Source organism: Salvelinus fontinalis, unplaced genomic scaffold (assembly GCF_029448725.1).
Source record: "Salvelinus fontinalis isolate EN_2023a unplaced genomic scaffold, ASM2944872v1 scaffold_0071, whole genome shotgun sequence".
Classification (NCBI taxonomy): Eukaryota; Metazoa; Chordata; class Actinopteri; order Salmoniformes; family Salmonidae; genus Salvelinus; species Salvelinus fontinalis.
This window is the reverse complement of record NW_026600280.1, coordinates 363,288-379,149: the sequence shown is the minus strand read 5'-3', so window position 1 is coordinate 379,149 and position 15,862 is coordinate 363,288. Positions and strand designations below refer to the sequence as shown.

At 40.3% G+C, this 15,862-nt stretch overlaps 2 protein-coding genes across 3 annotated transcripts in view; one reads left to right on the top strand and one right to left on the bottom strand.

Moving 5' to 3' along the window:
- Positions 1–15,862, bottom strand: part of LOC129842851 (zinc finger protein 664-like) — a 295,528-nt gene that overhangs the window by 21,089 nt on the left and 258,577 nt on the right. The gene's annotated exons all lie outside the window — the stretch shown is intronic.
- Positions 2,431–14,889, top strand: LOC129842852 (gastrula zinc finger protein XlCGF17.1-like). Of its 2 annotated transcripts, none has more exons than XM_055911538.1 (3): positions 2,431–3,363; positions 4,330–4,581; positions 12,161–14,889. In XM_055911538.1, exons 1-3 carry the CDS (start codon positions 3,354–3,356, stop codon positions 13,141–13,143), a joined length of 1,245 nt encoding a protein of 414 aa, XP_055767513.1. In that variant the 5' UTR covers positions 2,431–3,353; the 3' UTR covers positions 13,144–14,889. The 2 variants fall into 2 exon arrangements, with proteins under 2 accessions (XP_055767513.1, XP_055767514.1); XM_055911539.1 differs by having other exon boundaries at positions 2,443–3,519.

Genomic DNA, 15,862 nt, shown 5'->3' with positions numbered 1-15,862 from the left:
GCATTTCACTGTAAGGTCTACCTACACCTGTTGTATTCGGCATTTCACTGTAAGGTCTACCTACACCTGTTGTATTCGGCATTTCACTGTAAGGTCTACCTACACCTGTTGTATTTGGCGCATGTGACAAATAACATTTTATTTGACTTGTGCCGAAGCCACTCCTACGTTATCTTTGCTGTGTGCTAAGGGTCGTTGTCCTGATGGAAGTTGAACCTTCACCCCAGTCTGAGGTCCTGAGTGCTCTGGAGCAGGTTTTCATCAAGGATCTCTCTGTACTTTGCTCTGTTCATCTGTCCATCAACCCTGACTAGTCTCCTTGTCCCTGCCGCTGAAAAACATCCCCACAGCATGATGCTGCTACACCCATGCTTCACCGTAGGGATGGTGCCAGGTTTCCTCCAGACATGGAGGAATGTTTGGCATTCAGGCCAAAGAGTTCCATCTTGGTTTCATCAGACCAGAGAATCTTGTTTCTCATGGTCTGAGAGTCCTTTAGGTGCCTTTTGGCAAACTCCAAGCGGACTGTCATGTGCCTTTTACCTAGAGGTGGCTTCCGTCTGGCCACTCTACCATAAAGGCCTGATTGGTGGAGTGCTGCAGAGATGGTTGTCCTTCTGGAAGGTTCTCTCATCTCCACATAGGAAATCTGGAGCTCTGTCAGTGACCATCGGGTTCTTGGTCACCTCCCTGACAAAGGCCCTTCTCCCCTGACTGCTCAGTTTGGCTGGAAGGCCAGCTCTAGGAAGAGTCTTGGTGGTTCCAAACTTCTTCCATTGAAGAATGATGGAGTCCACTGTGTTCTTGGGGACCTTCAATGCTGCATAAATGTTTTGGTACCCTTCCCCAGATCTGTGCCTCGACACAATCCTGTCTCTGAACTCTACAGTAAAACTCCTTCCACCTCGTGACTTGTTTTTTGCTCTGACGTGCACTGTCAACTGTGGGACCTTATATAGACAGGTGTGTACCTTTTCCAATCATGTCCAATCATTTTAATGTACCACAGGTGGACTCCAATGAAGTTGTAGAAACAGCTCAAGGATGATCAATGGAAACAGGATGCACCTGAGCTCAATTTCGAATCTCATAGCAAATGGTCTGAATACTTACATAAGGTATCTGTTTTTTTTAATATCTAATACATGTGCAGACATTTTCAAAAAAACTGTTTTCGCTTTGACTTTATGGGCTATTCTGTATCGATTAATAAGGATTTTTTGTATTTAATCTGTTTTAGAATAAGACTGCAACGTGTGGAAAAGGTAAAGGGGTCTGAATACTGTTAGTAAAACGTTTACTGTTGACAGGAGAACAAGAGGAGACAATAGGACGAGGTGGATAGTTTTATAATAAGGCCGTTTAATTACATGTAAAGATATCTTAGTAAAATCTTGCAGCAAGGCTCTTTCAGTCTGACTCCTAGTGAATCGTCCGGAAAAGAGAGAGTTTCCAGAATTGTTCAGTACTATATAGACAACAAGCAAAGTAGGTAGATCTGCGAGTCCGGCCTTCCGATTGGTCGATCTGGGTCTTGGGTAGTCCTGATCAGGCCTGGTGTCCACGTTCCATTGGTTCCTGAGAGTTCTTTGTCCTGAGGTCCAACCATGGGTTGGGTGTGTCTGTGGTTATTATGGGGGAGGGGAATTATGTGTGTCTATAGTTGGTGTCTTAAGTCCAGCATATGTCCAAGAGAAATGAGGAGTATGTGTGTTTTTGTATAATATATGGCTTATGTTGAAGTGTAGTTATTGCTAGTTTCCAGTCTCTATTTCAATTTCTTACAATACTTTCCGAATGCACTTTAAGTTGGGACTTGTGCTACTAATGCACACGACGGCACAAACACGTATCGTAAAAGTAATGATGTTTTTGTTTGGTTATTATGGACAAGATAATATTTTTATTTGTCAAACGGCAGTCAAGCATCGATCACAATGTCACCAGAATAAGACCCTGGAAATGTATTGGAAAGGAGTATCAAGATAACCTTGCACTTTCACCAAGCTGTGAAGGTAATCCTGTTGTTTAATCTGTAATAAACTGCATGGTTTCCCGAGCGGTAGTGGGAGGACCACACACCGTATCATCGCGTGACTCCAAGTTTACTTCCATATCATGGATATTATAGCAAGATTTGTACGTAAAGCCATTTACATTGCCATTTCTCGCATAATACATTTAATCGCCTACCTAACTATACGTCTAGAAAGTACAGTACCGGTCAAATTGGAATCATTATGTTGTCATAATCTATGAATCATTATGTTGTCATTATGTGGTATGATCTATGAATCATTATGTCTAACATAGGTTGTAATATACTTCCTCAGTGATTTGACCCACGCACCGCTCGCTACTGCTACTCATCTGAAGCTGGGATACGTAAAATACGCAGTGAGAGTTTGGTGAATAAGCCGGTGCCGTGCTGACATTGAGAAAAGGTCATTTATGGCCAAGTGTGTGTTATTGAAGAATCTGATGATGTGCGGTGTAGCAATTGAGGTAGAATTCAAGTTGACGAATTCCCAGAGTGCCCTGCTGGGGTGAAGGAGTTTGAAGTAGCAAGGATCTGTGCTGTACAGTGTGTTGTTCTGTGTTAATGACATTTAGACTACGTTACCCAGCAGGCTATGCGGGCACGGGAGATGGTTAAAGAATGCCTTGTATGGCTAAACATGGAGTTTTCTAGCTGAAGTATATGTTCATTAAAAGTTGTTAAACCTACGCCCCGGTTAGTCATTATATAAGGAACAAACATAACATACAGCAGGTCTCCTACAGGGCGGGAAGTAGTTGAAGGAACGAGGGGAGCTGTGGAAGCTATGGCAGAGGATGCCCCGCAGCCTGTAGAGATTCAGGAAGCAGTTCTCCAGTTGAGGGATACTGATACACTGATCGTAACGAAGGTGGATTGTGTGGCATTTATTACGCAGGTGATTAATTGTAGTGCCCAAACGAACAAAACGTTTAAGAAACTGGATATAATTGTATGTGCGGCTGAAAGGTTTTTGTAATTTACAGCCGAAGTATTTCAGGGAATCCTGGCTGAAGACATTCCTCACTCCCAGGCCCCTGAGACTGTATATGGATGTGATTTGGATTGGACTGTGAGAGGGTTTTTTGATTGATCTATTTTCGTATTTTGTCTGATGTCGTTTCCCCCGCTTTTCTGGAATGGACATTACTGTTTCCCCCGCAGTTCACTAACTGTACAGTAGGTGGACACATACACATTATATGTGTGTCAACGAAACAGGAACTTCCGGGCAAGCGCAAGCCAATCTTCAGAATAAAGAAAGCGCCAGCACTCTTGATGTTACTATGATACCTTTTATCTCCGTTTTAAATGTATGGCTACGGGTATGTAATAGCGTGTTCAAACGTTGGAAAGAACATGTCATAACATTCTATGTAACAAATCGGTATCAGCACGTTTAGTAAAGGTTTTAATTGTATGTGTTTTTTTTTCTGTCAAACGGAGTGAGTGAAGAACGTTATAAAACTTTTATAAGTCACGTAAGTTAGCTACATTCTTTGGGTTTGTCTGAGTAAATGTACGAGATCTCGTCAAGTAAACTAAATAAACAACATTTATTTGAGATTTCTGAGTTCGTTTGACGTGTTATTGGTTTTGTATAGACGTCATTGGCGTCAACGGACTTCAGTGCAAGCAGTGTGGGTGCATGAGAGAGTGAGACAATTTCACTGTTCCACTACTGGTTTGTGTAAGCGTGTCAGTGTAGATAGAATATGTGAGTGTCCATATAGTGCAAACAGATAAGTAATTAACGGGGTCAATGCAAATAGTCTGGGTAGCCATTTGATTAACAGTTCAGCAGTCTGATGTCTTGGGGGGTGAAGCTGTTCAGGAGCCTTTTGGTCGCAGACTTGACTTGGCGCTGAATGTATCAGTTGTCTACGTGTGTACTAATATTCAGACACATTCCGTTGTTTCTATCTTTATCTATAAATGTTACTATGGTGTGAACTGGAAATACAATTGGTTTCTGATTAAAATAATACAGTGAAGACAAGGTTATTCAGGAAAATAGTACATAGTGCTGCCTACAACATACTGCAACCTTGTACTAAATGGTTTTTGAGTCATTTATTTTAATTTAGGATATCTATAGGTTAAGTGCACTGATGTTGTGTAATTTAAAGTGTGCACTTTGTCTAATAGGAAATTATTTAATGTTTTGTCAATGCTTAGCTACCTGATCTATTGAAATTATTTCATTAATAATATATATATTTAGAGAATAAAGAAAGTGCCAGAACTGTCAAGAAAATAACTTTTGTGTCCGTTTGTCTTTATTACTACAGGCCGACTCAGATTAAGTCTGAGGCCGGTAACATCAACAGTGAGGACAAACCCAGCTCCCCTCTCTCCTTCCACACTGAGTAGAAACCTACAGTCACTGGGTTCTGATTGTGACAGTGGAGCCCAGTTTGCTCTGCAGGATCCAGAGATGGCATCAGTGAAGCTGGAGGACTGCAGTCAAACACTGGAGCTGAATGTCAACATTAAAGATGAAGATGAAGAGGAGGAGGAGATTAGGACAACTGTTAGTCATGGTAAGAGCAGGTTCTATCTATAAATTATCTTCATAAATTAGACCTCCATAAGTTATGACCAGTCTATTGCTAGGTTGAATTCTGTAATTCTGACATCACACATCCCTGAAAAACTCAAGACTTCACAGCGAAGCAAAGCTTTGTAAAACTTGTAACGCTTGCCTTTTCCCACACATTGTCTCAAAAATGTTGAAAATGTTTAATACCCTCAATCACCAAGTTAGGCATACCCCATTTCAAAATAGGCCATGGCATCATCAATGTCAATATTGAATTATAATTTGTTTGCTGCACAGAATATCAGATCTCAACAACGATTGGAGAAGTGATGAACATAACCAGTAGACTACCACATCCTGATGATTTATATCTCATACATATATATTTAATATTTTATATATCAAGTTGTAGAAACATCTCAAGGATGGTCAATGGAAACAGGATGCACCTGAGCTCAATTCAAAAGTTTGGGGTCACTTAACACCAGTCTCAACGTCAACAGTGAAGAGGCGACTCCGGGATGCTGGCCTTCTAGGCAGAGTTGCAAAGGCCAGTTTTATTGCTTCCTTAATAAGCAGCACAGTTTTCAGCTGTACTAACATACATTCAAAAAGGGTTTTCTAATGATCAATTATCCCTTTTAAAAAGATAAACTTGGATTAGCTAACACAACATGCCATTGGATCACAGGAGTGATGGTTGCTGATAATGGGCCTCTGTACGCCTATGTAGATATTCCATAAAATATCTGCCGTTTCCAGCTACAATAGTCATTTACAACAATAACAATGTCTACACTGTATTTCTGATCAATTTGATGTTATTTTAATGGACAAACAATGTGCTTTTCTTTCAAAACAAGGACATTTCTAAGTGACCCCAAATGTTTGAACAGTAGTGGATATTTAATATTTTTTATATATCAAGTTGTAGAAACATCTCAAGGATGATCAATGGAAACAGGATGCATCTGAACTCAATTTTGAGTCTCTTGTTTTTCAGTTTTTTATTTTTATAAATTTGCAAAAATGTCAAAAACCTTTTTTCACTTTGTCATTATGGGGTATTGTGTGTAGATTGCTGAAGATATTTTTTTATTTAATTTTCGAATAAGGCTGTAACAAAACAAAATGTGGAAAAAGTCAAGGGGTCTGGATTCTTTCCGAGGGCACTGTCAGACCCCTTCCCATTTTTCCCCTTTTGGTACGTTACAGCCTTATTCTAAAATTGATTACACGTTTTTTCCTCATCAATCTACACACAATACCCCATAATGACAAAGCCAAAACACGTTTTTAGAAATTCTTGCAAATGTAAAAAAAAATGTATGATAAGAATTGCTTATGAGATGAGATGATCCTTGAGATGTTTCTACAACTTGGAGTCCACCTGTTGTAAATTCAATTGATTGGATATGATTTGGACAGGAACACACCTGTCTATGTAAGGTCCCACAGTTGACAGTGCATGTCAGAGTAAAAACCAAGTCATGAGGTGGAAGGATTTGTCCGTAGAGCTCCGTGACAGGATTGTGTCGGCACAGATCTGGGGACCGGTTCCAAAACATTTCTGCAGCATTGAAGGTCCCCAAGAACACAGAGGCCTCCATCATTCTTCAATGGAAGAAGTTTGGAGCCACCAAGACTCTTCCTAGATCTGGCCACCCGGCCAAACTGAGCAATCGGGGGAGAAGGGCCTTGGTCAGGGAGGTAACCAAGAACTCGATGATCACTCTGACAGAGCTCCAGAGTTCCTCTATGAAGATGAGAGAATCTTCCAGAAGGACAACCATCTCTGCAGGACTCCACTAATCATGCCTTTATGGTAGAGTGCCCAGACGGAAGCCACTGCCTAGTAAAAGGCACATGACAGTCCACTTGGAGTTTGCCAAAAGGCACCTAAAGGACACTGACCATGAGAAACAAGATTCTCTGGTCTGATGAAACCAAGATTGAACTCTTTGGCCTGAATGCCAAGCGTCATGTCTGGAGCAAACTTGGCACCATCCCTACGGTGAAGCATGGTGGTGGCAGCAGCATGCTGTGGGGATGTTTTTCAGCGGCAGGGACTGGGTGACTAGTCAGGATTAAGGGAAAGATGAACGTAGCAAAGTATAGAGAGATCCTTTAGGAAAACCTACTTGAGAGCGCTCGGGACCTCAAACTGGGGTGAAGGTTCACCTTCCAACAGGACAATGACCCTGAGCACACAGCCAGGACAACGTGGGAGTGGCTTCGGTACAAGTCTCTGAATGTCATTGAGTGGCCCAGCCAGAGCACGGACTTGAACCCGATCAAACATCTCTGGAGAGACCTGAAAATAGCTTTGCAGAGACGCTCCCCATCCAACCTGGCAGAGCTTGAGAGGATCTGCAGAGAATAATGGGAGAAACTTCCCAAATACAAGTGTTTCAAGCTTGTAGCTTCATACCCAACAAGACTCAAAGGTGCTTCAACTAACTATTGTGTAAAGGGTCTGAATACTTACGTAAATGTCATATTTCAGTTATTTCTAGAAACCTGTTTTTGCCCTTGTCATTATGGGGTATTGTGATGTCAGTTTGGGGTAATGTGATGCCATTATGGGTTATTGTTTGTAGATTGATGAGAATAATAAAATAAATTCTCAGCGAAAACTGGCTTTAACCAGAATAGAAAGTGGAGTGGGAGGCCCCGGTGCACAACTGGGCAAGAGGACAAGTACATTAGTGTCTAGTTTGAGAAACAGACGTCTCACAAGTCCTCAACTGGCAGCTTCATTAAATAGTACACGCAAAAGAACAGTCTCAACGTCAACTGTGAAGAGGTGACTCTGGGATGCTGGCCTTCTAGACACTATTCTGGTTAAAGCCAGTTTGCGCTGCTCTGTGAAGGGAGTAGTACACAGCGTTGTATGAGATTTTAGCCATTTCCAGCTACAATAGTCATTTACAACATTAACAATGTCTACACTGTATTTCTGATCAATTTGACATTTTTTGAATGGACAAAAAATGTGCTTTTCTTTCAAAAACAAGGACATTTGTAAGTGACCCCAATCTTTAGAATTTATTCATTTATTTCACCGCTAGTGGTAGTGTATTTATTTTTTTAACCTTTTTTTACTTTTCTTAGCATTCTGGTTATTGTCCATATTTTCGGGTGACTGACGTGACCAAAGTAAACTGCCTGTAAACTGCCCAAAAGCTAGGAGTTGCATATACTTGATAGCATTGGATAGAAAACACTTTGAAGTGTCTAAAACTGTTAAAATAATGTCTGTGAGTATTACAGAACTGATATGGCAGGTGAAAACCTGAGGAAAATCCATCCGGAATGTTTATTTTTTGAGGTCACAGGTTTTCTTAGTGCTTGCCTATGGGATATACAAATAGATAGGACCCAGATTGCAGTTCCTATGGCTTCCACTAGATGTCAACAGTCTTTAGAATGGGTTTCAGGTATTTGTATTTTTTCCAAGGTGTCCTCCATTTAGAAAAGTAGTCATGTTGCGCGCATCAACGACAGTGCGCTCTTCGTTATTTATCTTCGCTATTAAACACACTATTCTCCGTCTTAAATATTATTGTTTATTTAGATATTAGAATACCTGAGGATTAATTGGAAACATTGTTTGACTTGTTTGGATGAACTTTACCGGTCAATTTTTGGATTGGTTTGTGTGCATGTTGAACGAGTGAATTTCTGAATCAAATGCGCCATCTAAACTAACATTTTTGGCATATAATGAAGGACTTTATCGAACAAAACGACCATTCGTTGTGTAGCTGGGACCCTTGGGATTGCAATCAGAGGAAGATCTTCAAAGGTAAGTAATTTATTTAATTGCTGTCTGTGATTTTGTGACACCTGTGCTGGTTGAAAAACTATTTTGACGTGGTGCGCTGTCCTCAGATAATCGCATGGTATGCTTTCTCCGTAAAGCCTTTTTCAAATCTGACAACGCAGTTGGATTAACAAGAAGCTTTTAAATGATGTAAGACACTTGTATTGTCATGAATGTTTAACTTCTTGCAACTATAGGGGGTGCTGTTTCGCATTAGCATAATTTGCTCTACACATTAAACGGCTTCCTACTCAATTCTTGCTCGTACAATATGCATATTATTATAATTCTTGGATAGAAAACACTCTCTAGTTTCTATAGCCGTTGGAATTTTGTCTCTGAGTGAAACAGAACTCAATCTACAGCACTTTTCATGATAGGGAGTCAGATTTCAAACATTTTGGCCACTGATCTGGAGTCAGTTTAAAGGTCACTGTAAATGCTATGGAGAAACAGACACTGCTTACGTCTTCCCCTGGGTGTCAGTGCGTGATGACGCTTTGAATGGAGTCGATTGCGCAATCAGGGGCTGAATAAAACACTAAATACCGGAAGTAACTTCCTTTGGCTGCCTGCGCGTGGCGCGCTAAGGACATCCGACTTGCCTCCTTCCAACCTTTAGTTTAGCCAGTAATATTTCTCCGGTCATATTTTTACTCGTTATAGGTGTTAACAGCATCATAAGGTAGTTAATTTGAACCGTTTTATAGCAATTTATATCCGTTTAGTGCGATTTTGAGGCATTTCTATGTGATGCTCTTTGAAGAGCCGGGCACGTTTCGGGGTCCCGGTCGAACGTTAGTGGGCATTTCGACGGACAGAGGGCATCTTTCGACCAAAAGAAGATTAGACCCAAGAAAGGATACATTGCCCAAGAATCTGATGCAAGATCACCTTATAGTAAGAAATATTTAAGATGATAAATCGTTGTTCTGTAGAAAAATGTTAAACGCACGTTCCGCCATTTTGTTAGGTGTAGCTTTGCTTGGCACAACCTGTATTGAAAAGTAAGGATAATTTAAAAAATGTAATTCCGCGATTGTATTAAGAATTAAATTGTCTATCAATCGCTGTCCACCCTATATTTTTTAGTCAAGTTTATGAGTATTTATGTATAAGACTAGATCACTGTCTAATATGGTGCACGACATTTTCTGACCAGCTGGGCTACTTTTGTCATTGTCTAACCATGATTTTGGTGGCTAAATATGCACATTTTCGAACAAACTCTATATGTATGTTGTAATATGATGTTACAGGAGTGTCATCTGAAGAATTCTGAGAAGGTTAGTGAAAAAATTTATATATTTTGGCGATGATAACGATATCGCTCTCTTTGGCTTGAATCAGTGCTCGGGTAACGTTTGCATATGTGGTATGCTAATATAACGATTTATTGTGTTTTCGCCGTAAAACACTTAGAAAATCTGAAATGTTGTCTGAATTCACAAGATCTGTGTCTTTCCATTGCTATGTGCTGTGTATTTTTAAGAAATGTTTTATGATGAGTAAATTGGTAATACAAGTTGCTCTCTGTAGTAATTCTAGTCGCTTTGGTGAGATTTGTGATGGTGGCTGCAATGGCAAACTATGATTTATACCTGAAATATGCACATTTTTCTTACAAAACCTATCCTATACCATAAATATGTTATCAGACTGTCATCTGATGAGGTTTTTTCTTGGTTAGTGGCTATCAATATCTTAGTTTAGCCAAATTGGTGATAGCTACTGGTGGAGAGAAAAAATGGTGGACAAAGAAAAATGGTGTCTTTTGCTAACGTGTTTAGCTAATAGATTTACATATTGTGTCTTCCCTGTAAAACATTTTAAAAATCTGAAATGGTGGCTTTATTCACAAGATCTGTATCTTTCATTAGGTGTCTTGGACTTGTGATTGAATGATATTTAGATGCTACTATTTAATTGTGACGCTATGCTAGCGATGCTAATCAGTGTGGGGGGGGGGGGGGGGGGGGGGTGTGCTCCCGGACCCGGGGTAGAGGCTTGTGAAAGGTTAATATTACGATTTTTGTATTTTGAATTTCGCGCTCTGCAATTTCACCGGATGTGGTCGTAGGTGTCCCACTAGCGTTTGGACATGCGCCCAAACAGGTTAACTAGGCAAGTCAGTTAGGAACAAACTCTTATTTTCAATGACGGCCTAGAAACAGTGGGTTAACTGACTTATTCAGGGGAAGAACAACAGATTTTTACCTTGTCAGCTCAGGGATTCAATCTTGCAACTCTTCGGTTGCTCTAACCACTAGGCTACCTGTCAACTGGTATGGCCAGAAGACGATTGGTCACCGCTCTGAGCCTGGTTCCTCTCTCGGTTTCTTCCTAGGTTCCTGCTTTCTAGGGAGTTTTTTGTGGCCACTGTGCTTCTGCATTGCTTGCTCTTTGGGGATTTTAGGCTGGGTTTCTGTTAACTTCTTATGGGATGAGGGGCAGTATTGAGTAGCTTGGATGAATAAGGTGCCCAGAGTAAACTGCCTGCTACTCAGGCCCAGAAGCTGAGATATGCATATTATTAGTAGATGTGGATAGAAAACACTCTGAAGTTTCTAAAACTGTTTGAATGATGTCTGTGAGTATAACAGAACTCATATGGCAGGCATAAACCTGAGAAAAAATCCAACCAGGAATTGGGAAATCTGAGGTTTGTAGGTTTTCAAGTCTTTGCCTATCCAAGATACAGTGTACATTTTGTCCGATTGCACTTCCTATGGCTTCCACTAGATGTCAACCGTCTTTAGAACCTTGTTTCAGGATTCCTTTTCATTTCTAAAGACAAAGGAAAGATTTATGATAAAAACATCCTAAAGATTGATTCTATACATCGTTTGACATGTTTCTACGAACTGCAATATAACTTTTGACTTTTCGTCTGGACTAAGTGTGCCTGCGCCTCATGAATTTGGATTTGTGAACTAAACGCGTGAACAAAAAGGAGGTATTTGGACATAAATGGTGGACTTTATCGAACAAAACAAACATTTACTGTGGAACTGGGATTTCTGGTAGTGCATTCCGATGAAGATCATCAAAGGTAAGTGAATATTTATAACGCTATTTCTGACTTCTGTTGACTCAGCACAGCATGGCGGGTATCTGAATGGCTTGTTTTGGTTCCTGAGCGCTGTACTCAGATTATTGCATGGTGTGCTTTTTCCGTAAAGTTTTTTTGAAATCTGAAACAGCGGTTACATTAAGGAGAAGTATATCTTCTGAGATTTTTGCATATAAATATGAACTTTCACGAACAAAACATATATGTATTGTGTAACATGAAGTCCTATGAGTGTCATCTGATGAAGATCATCAAAGGTTAGTGATTAATTTGATCTCTATCTCTGCTTTTTTGTGACTCCTCTCTTTGGCTGGAAAAATGGCTGTGTTTTTCTGTGACTAGGTGTTGACCTAACATAATCTCATGGTATGCTTTCGTCGTAAAGCCTTTTTGAAATCGGACACTGTGGTGGGATTAACAACAAGTTTATCTTTAAAATGGTGTATAATACTTGTATGTTTGAAGAATTTTAATTATGAGATTTCTGTTGTTAGAATTTGGCGCCCTGCATTTTCACTGGCTGTTGTCAAATCGATCCCGTTGACGGGATTTCAGCCTGTCTCATCCCTAAGAAGTTAATTAAGCTCTTTGACAACTACTGACATCAAAAGGGCTTCATAAAATACATTTGATTGACATGTATATCACACCAACTGAATGGTTCTTCTGATGTTCACACAGGACACCATGTTGAGACATTCTCTACATCCAGAGAGCAACAGCAGGAAGATCAGAGAGCTAAGAGGTCTCATCACTGCCCACATTGTGAAGACATTTTCCCATTTCTATCAAAGCTAAAAACACACCTAAAAATACACACAGGAGAGAAGCCTTACTCCTGCTCTGACTGTGGAAAATGCTTCACAAGGTCAACTGATCTAAAAGTTCATCAGAGAGCACACACAGGAGAGAAGCCTTACTCCTGCTCTGAATGTGGCAAATGTTTTAAAACATCAAAAGAGCTAAAAGTTCATCAGAGAACACACACAGGAGAGAAACATTTCTTCTGCCCTGACTGTGGAACTAGTTTCTCTCAACTTTGCAACTTAAAAAGGCATGTACTTATACATACAGGAGAGAAGCCTTACTCCTGCTCTGACTGTGGTAAATATTTCAAAACATCAACTGAGCTAAAAGTTCATCAGAGAACACACACAGGAGAGAAGCCTTTCGTCTGCTCTGACTGTGGAAAATGCTTCACAACATCAAGTCATCTAAAAGTTCATCAGAGAACACACACAGGAGAGAAGCCTTTCTTCTGCCCTGACTGTGGAACTAGTTTCTCTCGACTTTCCAACTTAAAATCACATGAACGTATACACACAGGAGAGAAGCCTTACTTCTGCTCTGAATGTGGAAAAAGTTTTAAAACATCAAATGAGCTAAAAGTTCATCAGAGAACACACACAGGAGAGAAGCCTTTCTTCTGCCCTGACTGTGGAACTAGTTTCTCTCAACTTTCCAACTTAAAATCACATGAACGTATACATACAGGGGAGAAGCCATACTCCTGTTCTGACTGTGGTGTGAGTTTCTCTCGACTTGATACCTTAAAAACACACCAACAGATACATAAAGGAGAAAAGCCATACTCCTGCTCTGCCTGTTTAAAATTCTTCAAAACAGCAACTGAGCTAATAGTTCATCAGAGAACACACGCATGAGAGAAGCCTGCTTACGTCTTCCCTGACTTTTAGGTGAGTTTCTCTCACCATAGCACCTTAACACACCAATGTATACACACAGGGGAGAAGCCTTACTCCTGCTCTGTGGAGGGGTGAGCGTGTAAGTCAAACGTCTAGCCAAAGGCTGCGTGTTTGAATCTCATCAAGGAGGACTTTAGCATTTTAACTAATTAGGAACTTTGCAACTACTTACTACTTTTTAGCTATGTTAGTATGTTAGCTTAGCATGCAACTACTTCGCATGTTAGCTAACCTTTCCCCTAAACCCATTTAACTCTAACTTAAACCCCTCACCCCTAACCTAGCTAACGTTAGCAAGAACAAATTGGAATTCGTAACATGTCATAAATATAACATATCATACATATAACAAGTTCGTAACATATTGTATGAATAGCAATGCGTAACATAACATATGAATTGTAATTCTTAACATCTGATATGTCCTACAAGTCGTATTATACTGAACAATAATCTAAACGCAACAATTTCACAGATTTACAGTTTTTATAAGGAAATCAGTCAATTGAAATACATGAGGCCCTAATCTATGGATTTCACATGACTGGGCATGGGCTCAGGCTTGGGTGGGATTTGGGAGGGCATAGGCCCACTTTGGGAACCAGGTCCAGCCAATCAGCATGAGTTTTTCCACACAAAATCTTTATTACAGACAGAAATAATACTCAGCCCACTCCCAGACAATCCTGCAGTTGTGAAGCGATCCTGGGTTGCCGTGGTTACATGTGATCTGCAGTTGTGAGGCCGGTTGGATGTACTGCCAAATTCTCTAAAAGGACGTTAGAGGTGTCTTATGGTAGAGATATAAATATTGAGTTCTCTGGCAACAGCTCTGGTGGACATTCCTGCAGTCATGACAATTGCACATTCCCTAAACTTGAGACATATGTGACATTGTGTTGTGTGGCGTTTTATTGTCCCCCTGGACAAGGTGCACCTGTGTAATGATAATGCTGTTTTATCAGCATCTTAATATGCCACACCTGTCAGGTGGATGAATTATCTTGACAAAGGCTGAAATGCTCACTAACAGGGATATAAACAAAGTTGTGCACAACATTTGAGAGACATTAGCTTTTTGTGCATATGGAACATTGCTGGATTTTTTTATTTCAGCTCATGAAACCAACACTTTACATGTTTAGTTTATTTACTGTGATAGTCCAATGTAATGTAACATACTAAATGGAGTGGCACTGAAGTTTTTGTATAATATAAAACGTTTTGCTCTGAGATCAGGTTGTCCCTCTGCAGTATTCTGTGGGGAGGAGCTAGTATACCCTTTTTTTTTTTTATTGAACCTTTGTTTAACTAGGCAAGTCAGTTAAGGACCAATTCTTATTTACAATGGTGGCCTAGTGGGTTCAGATTTTTACCTTGTCAGCTCGGGGATTTGATCTAGCAACCTTTTGGGTACTGGCCCAATGCTCTAACCACTAGGCTACCTTCCACCCCTAACATGTATCAGATAGAGATGGTGTGATGATCACTTTTCACCACTAGTTTGGGGGGGATTGTTTTACAACTCTATTTAATGATACACAGTTTATGAAATGAATACATGTGTTTATTAATTGTCTTTATAGTTAGATTAGTTATTTTAGTTACTGATCATGAATGTGTTAGGGATAACTGAATTGAAGCAAACGTTATTGATCTGCCAATGAAAAATAAAGTTACATGAATATGTACTGGTCAACCTCTTCTTCTCTTTAGTATTCAGTTCTTCATATTAGATCTGACAGTATGAATGGTTCTTATGGTTGTATTCAGTTCTTCATATTAGATCTGACAGTATGAATGGTTCTTATGGGCTGAGTGCCGGGAGTGTTTTTGTATGACTACAGTCAGGAGTTCTCTCTGACCCTGTGATGTCACCAGTACATTAAGTACATTCATTTTAAGATAGCCAGGTGAGACAACCACATATCACAGTAAATACATTTCTCCTCAATTAGTCAGTGTCACATTATTATTATTATTTGTATTAGTATTATTAGTATTTTGGGGGGATACTCTTTAAAGACGTAGGGTTTCGGAACTTTTCGGGCAGATGGGCAGGGACTCTGCTGTCCTAGCATCAGAGGGAAGCTGGTGCCTCCATTGGGGTGCCAGGACAGAGAAGTGCTTTGACTGGGCTGAGAAGGAGCTTGACCTCCTGTAGCAGTGGGATGGCCATGAGACCAGAGGTGGCAGAACTGAGTGCTCGGGTTGGGATACAGGGTTTGAGCATAGCCTGAAGGTAGAGATGGGGCTGTTCCTCTTGCTGCACCGTAAGTAAACACCATTGTCTTGTAGTGGATGTGAGCTTCGGCTGGAAGCCAGTGGAATGTACGGAGGAGCAGGATGACATGGGGGATCTTGGGAAGGTTAAACACCCAGATGTGTTCTAGATAAGTTCAGTGGTGACCCATCACTCAGGGCAGGTGGGCCACCTGTTTTGAGACCCACAGTTTTAGCAATAAAAAAGTGAGAGAAAAATGTTTCTGTTTGCAAACAATGTAAAAAACATATATAATTGAGTTATTAATTAAGCTGCATACAGTTATGGTCTCTTTTTTTAGTTTTCTTGAGTAAGGCAGCTCCAAAATGCAGCTGTTTCAGCCTAGCTCAGTGCATTCTGTGGAGGTTGGGCGAGCCAGCAGAAAATACAGAGCTTTGTGCCGTGATTGGCTCA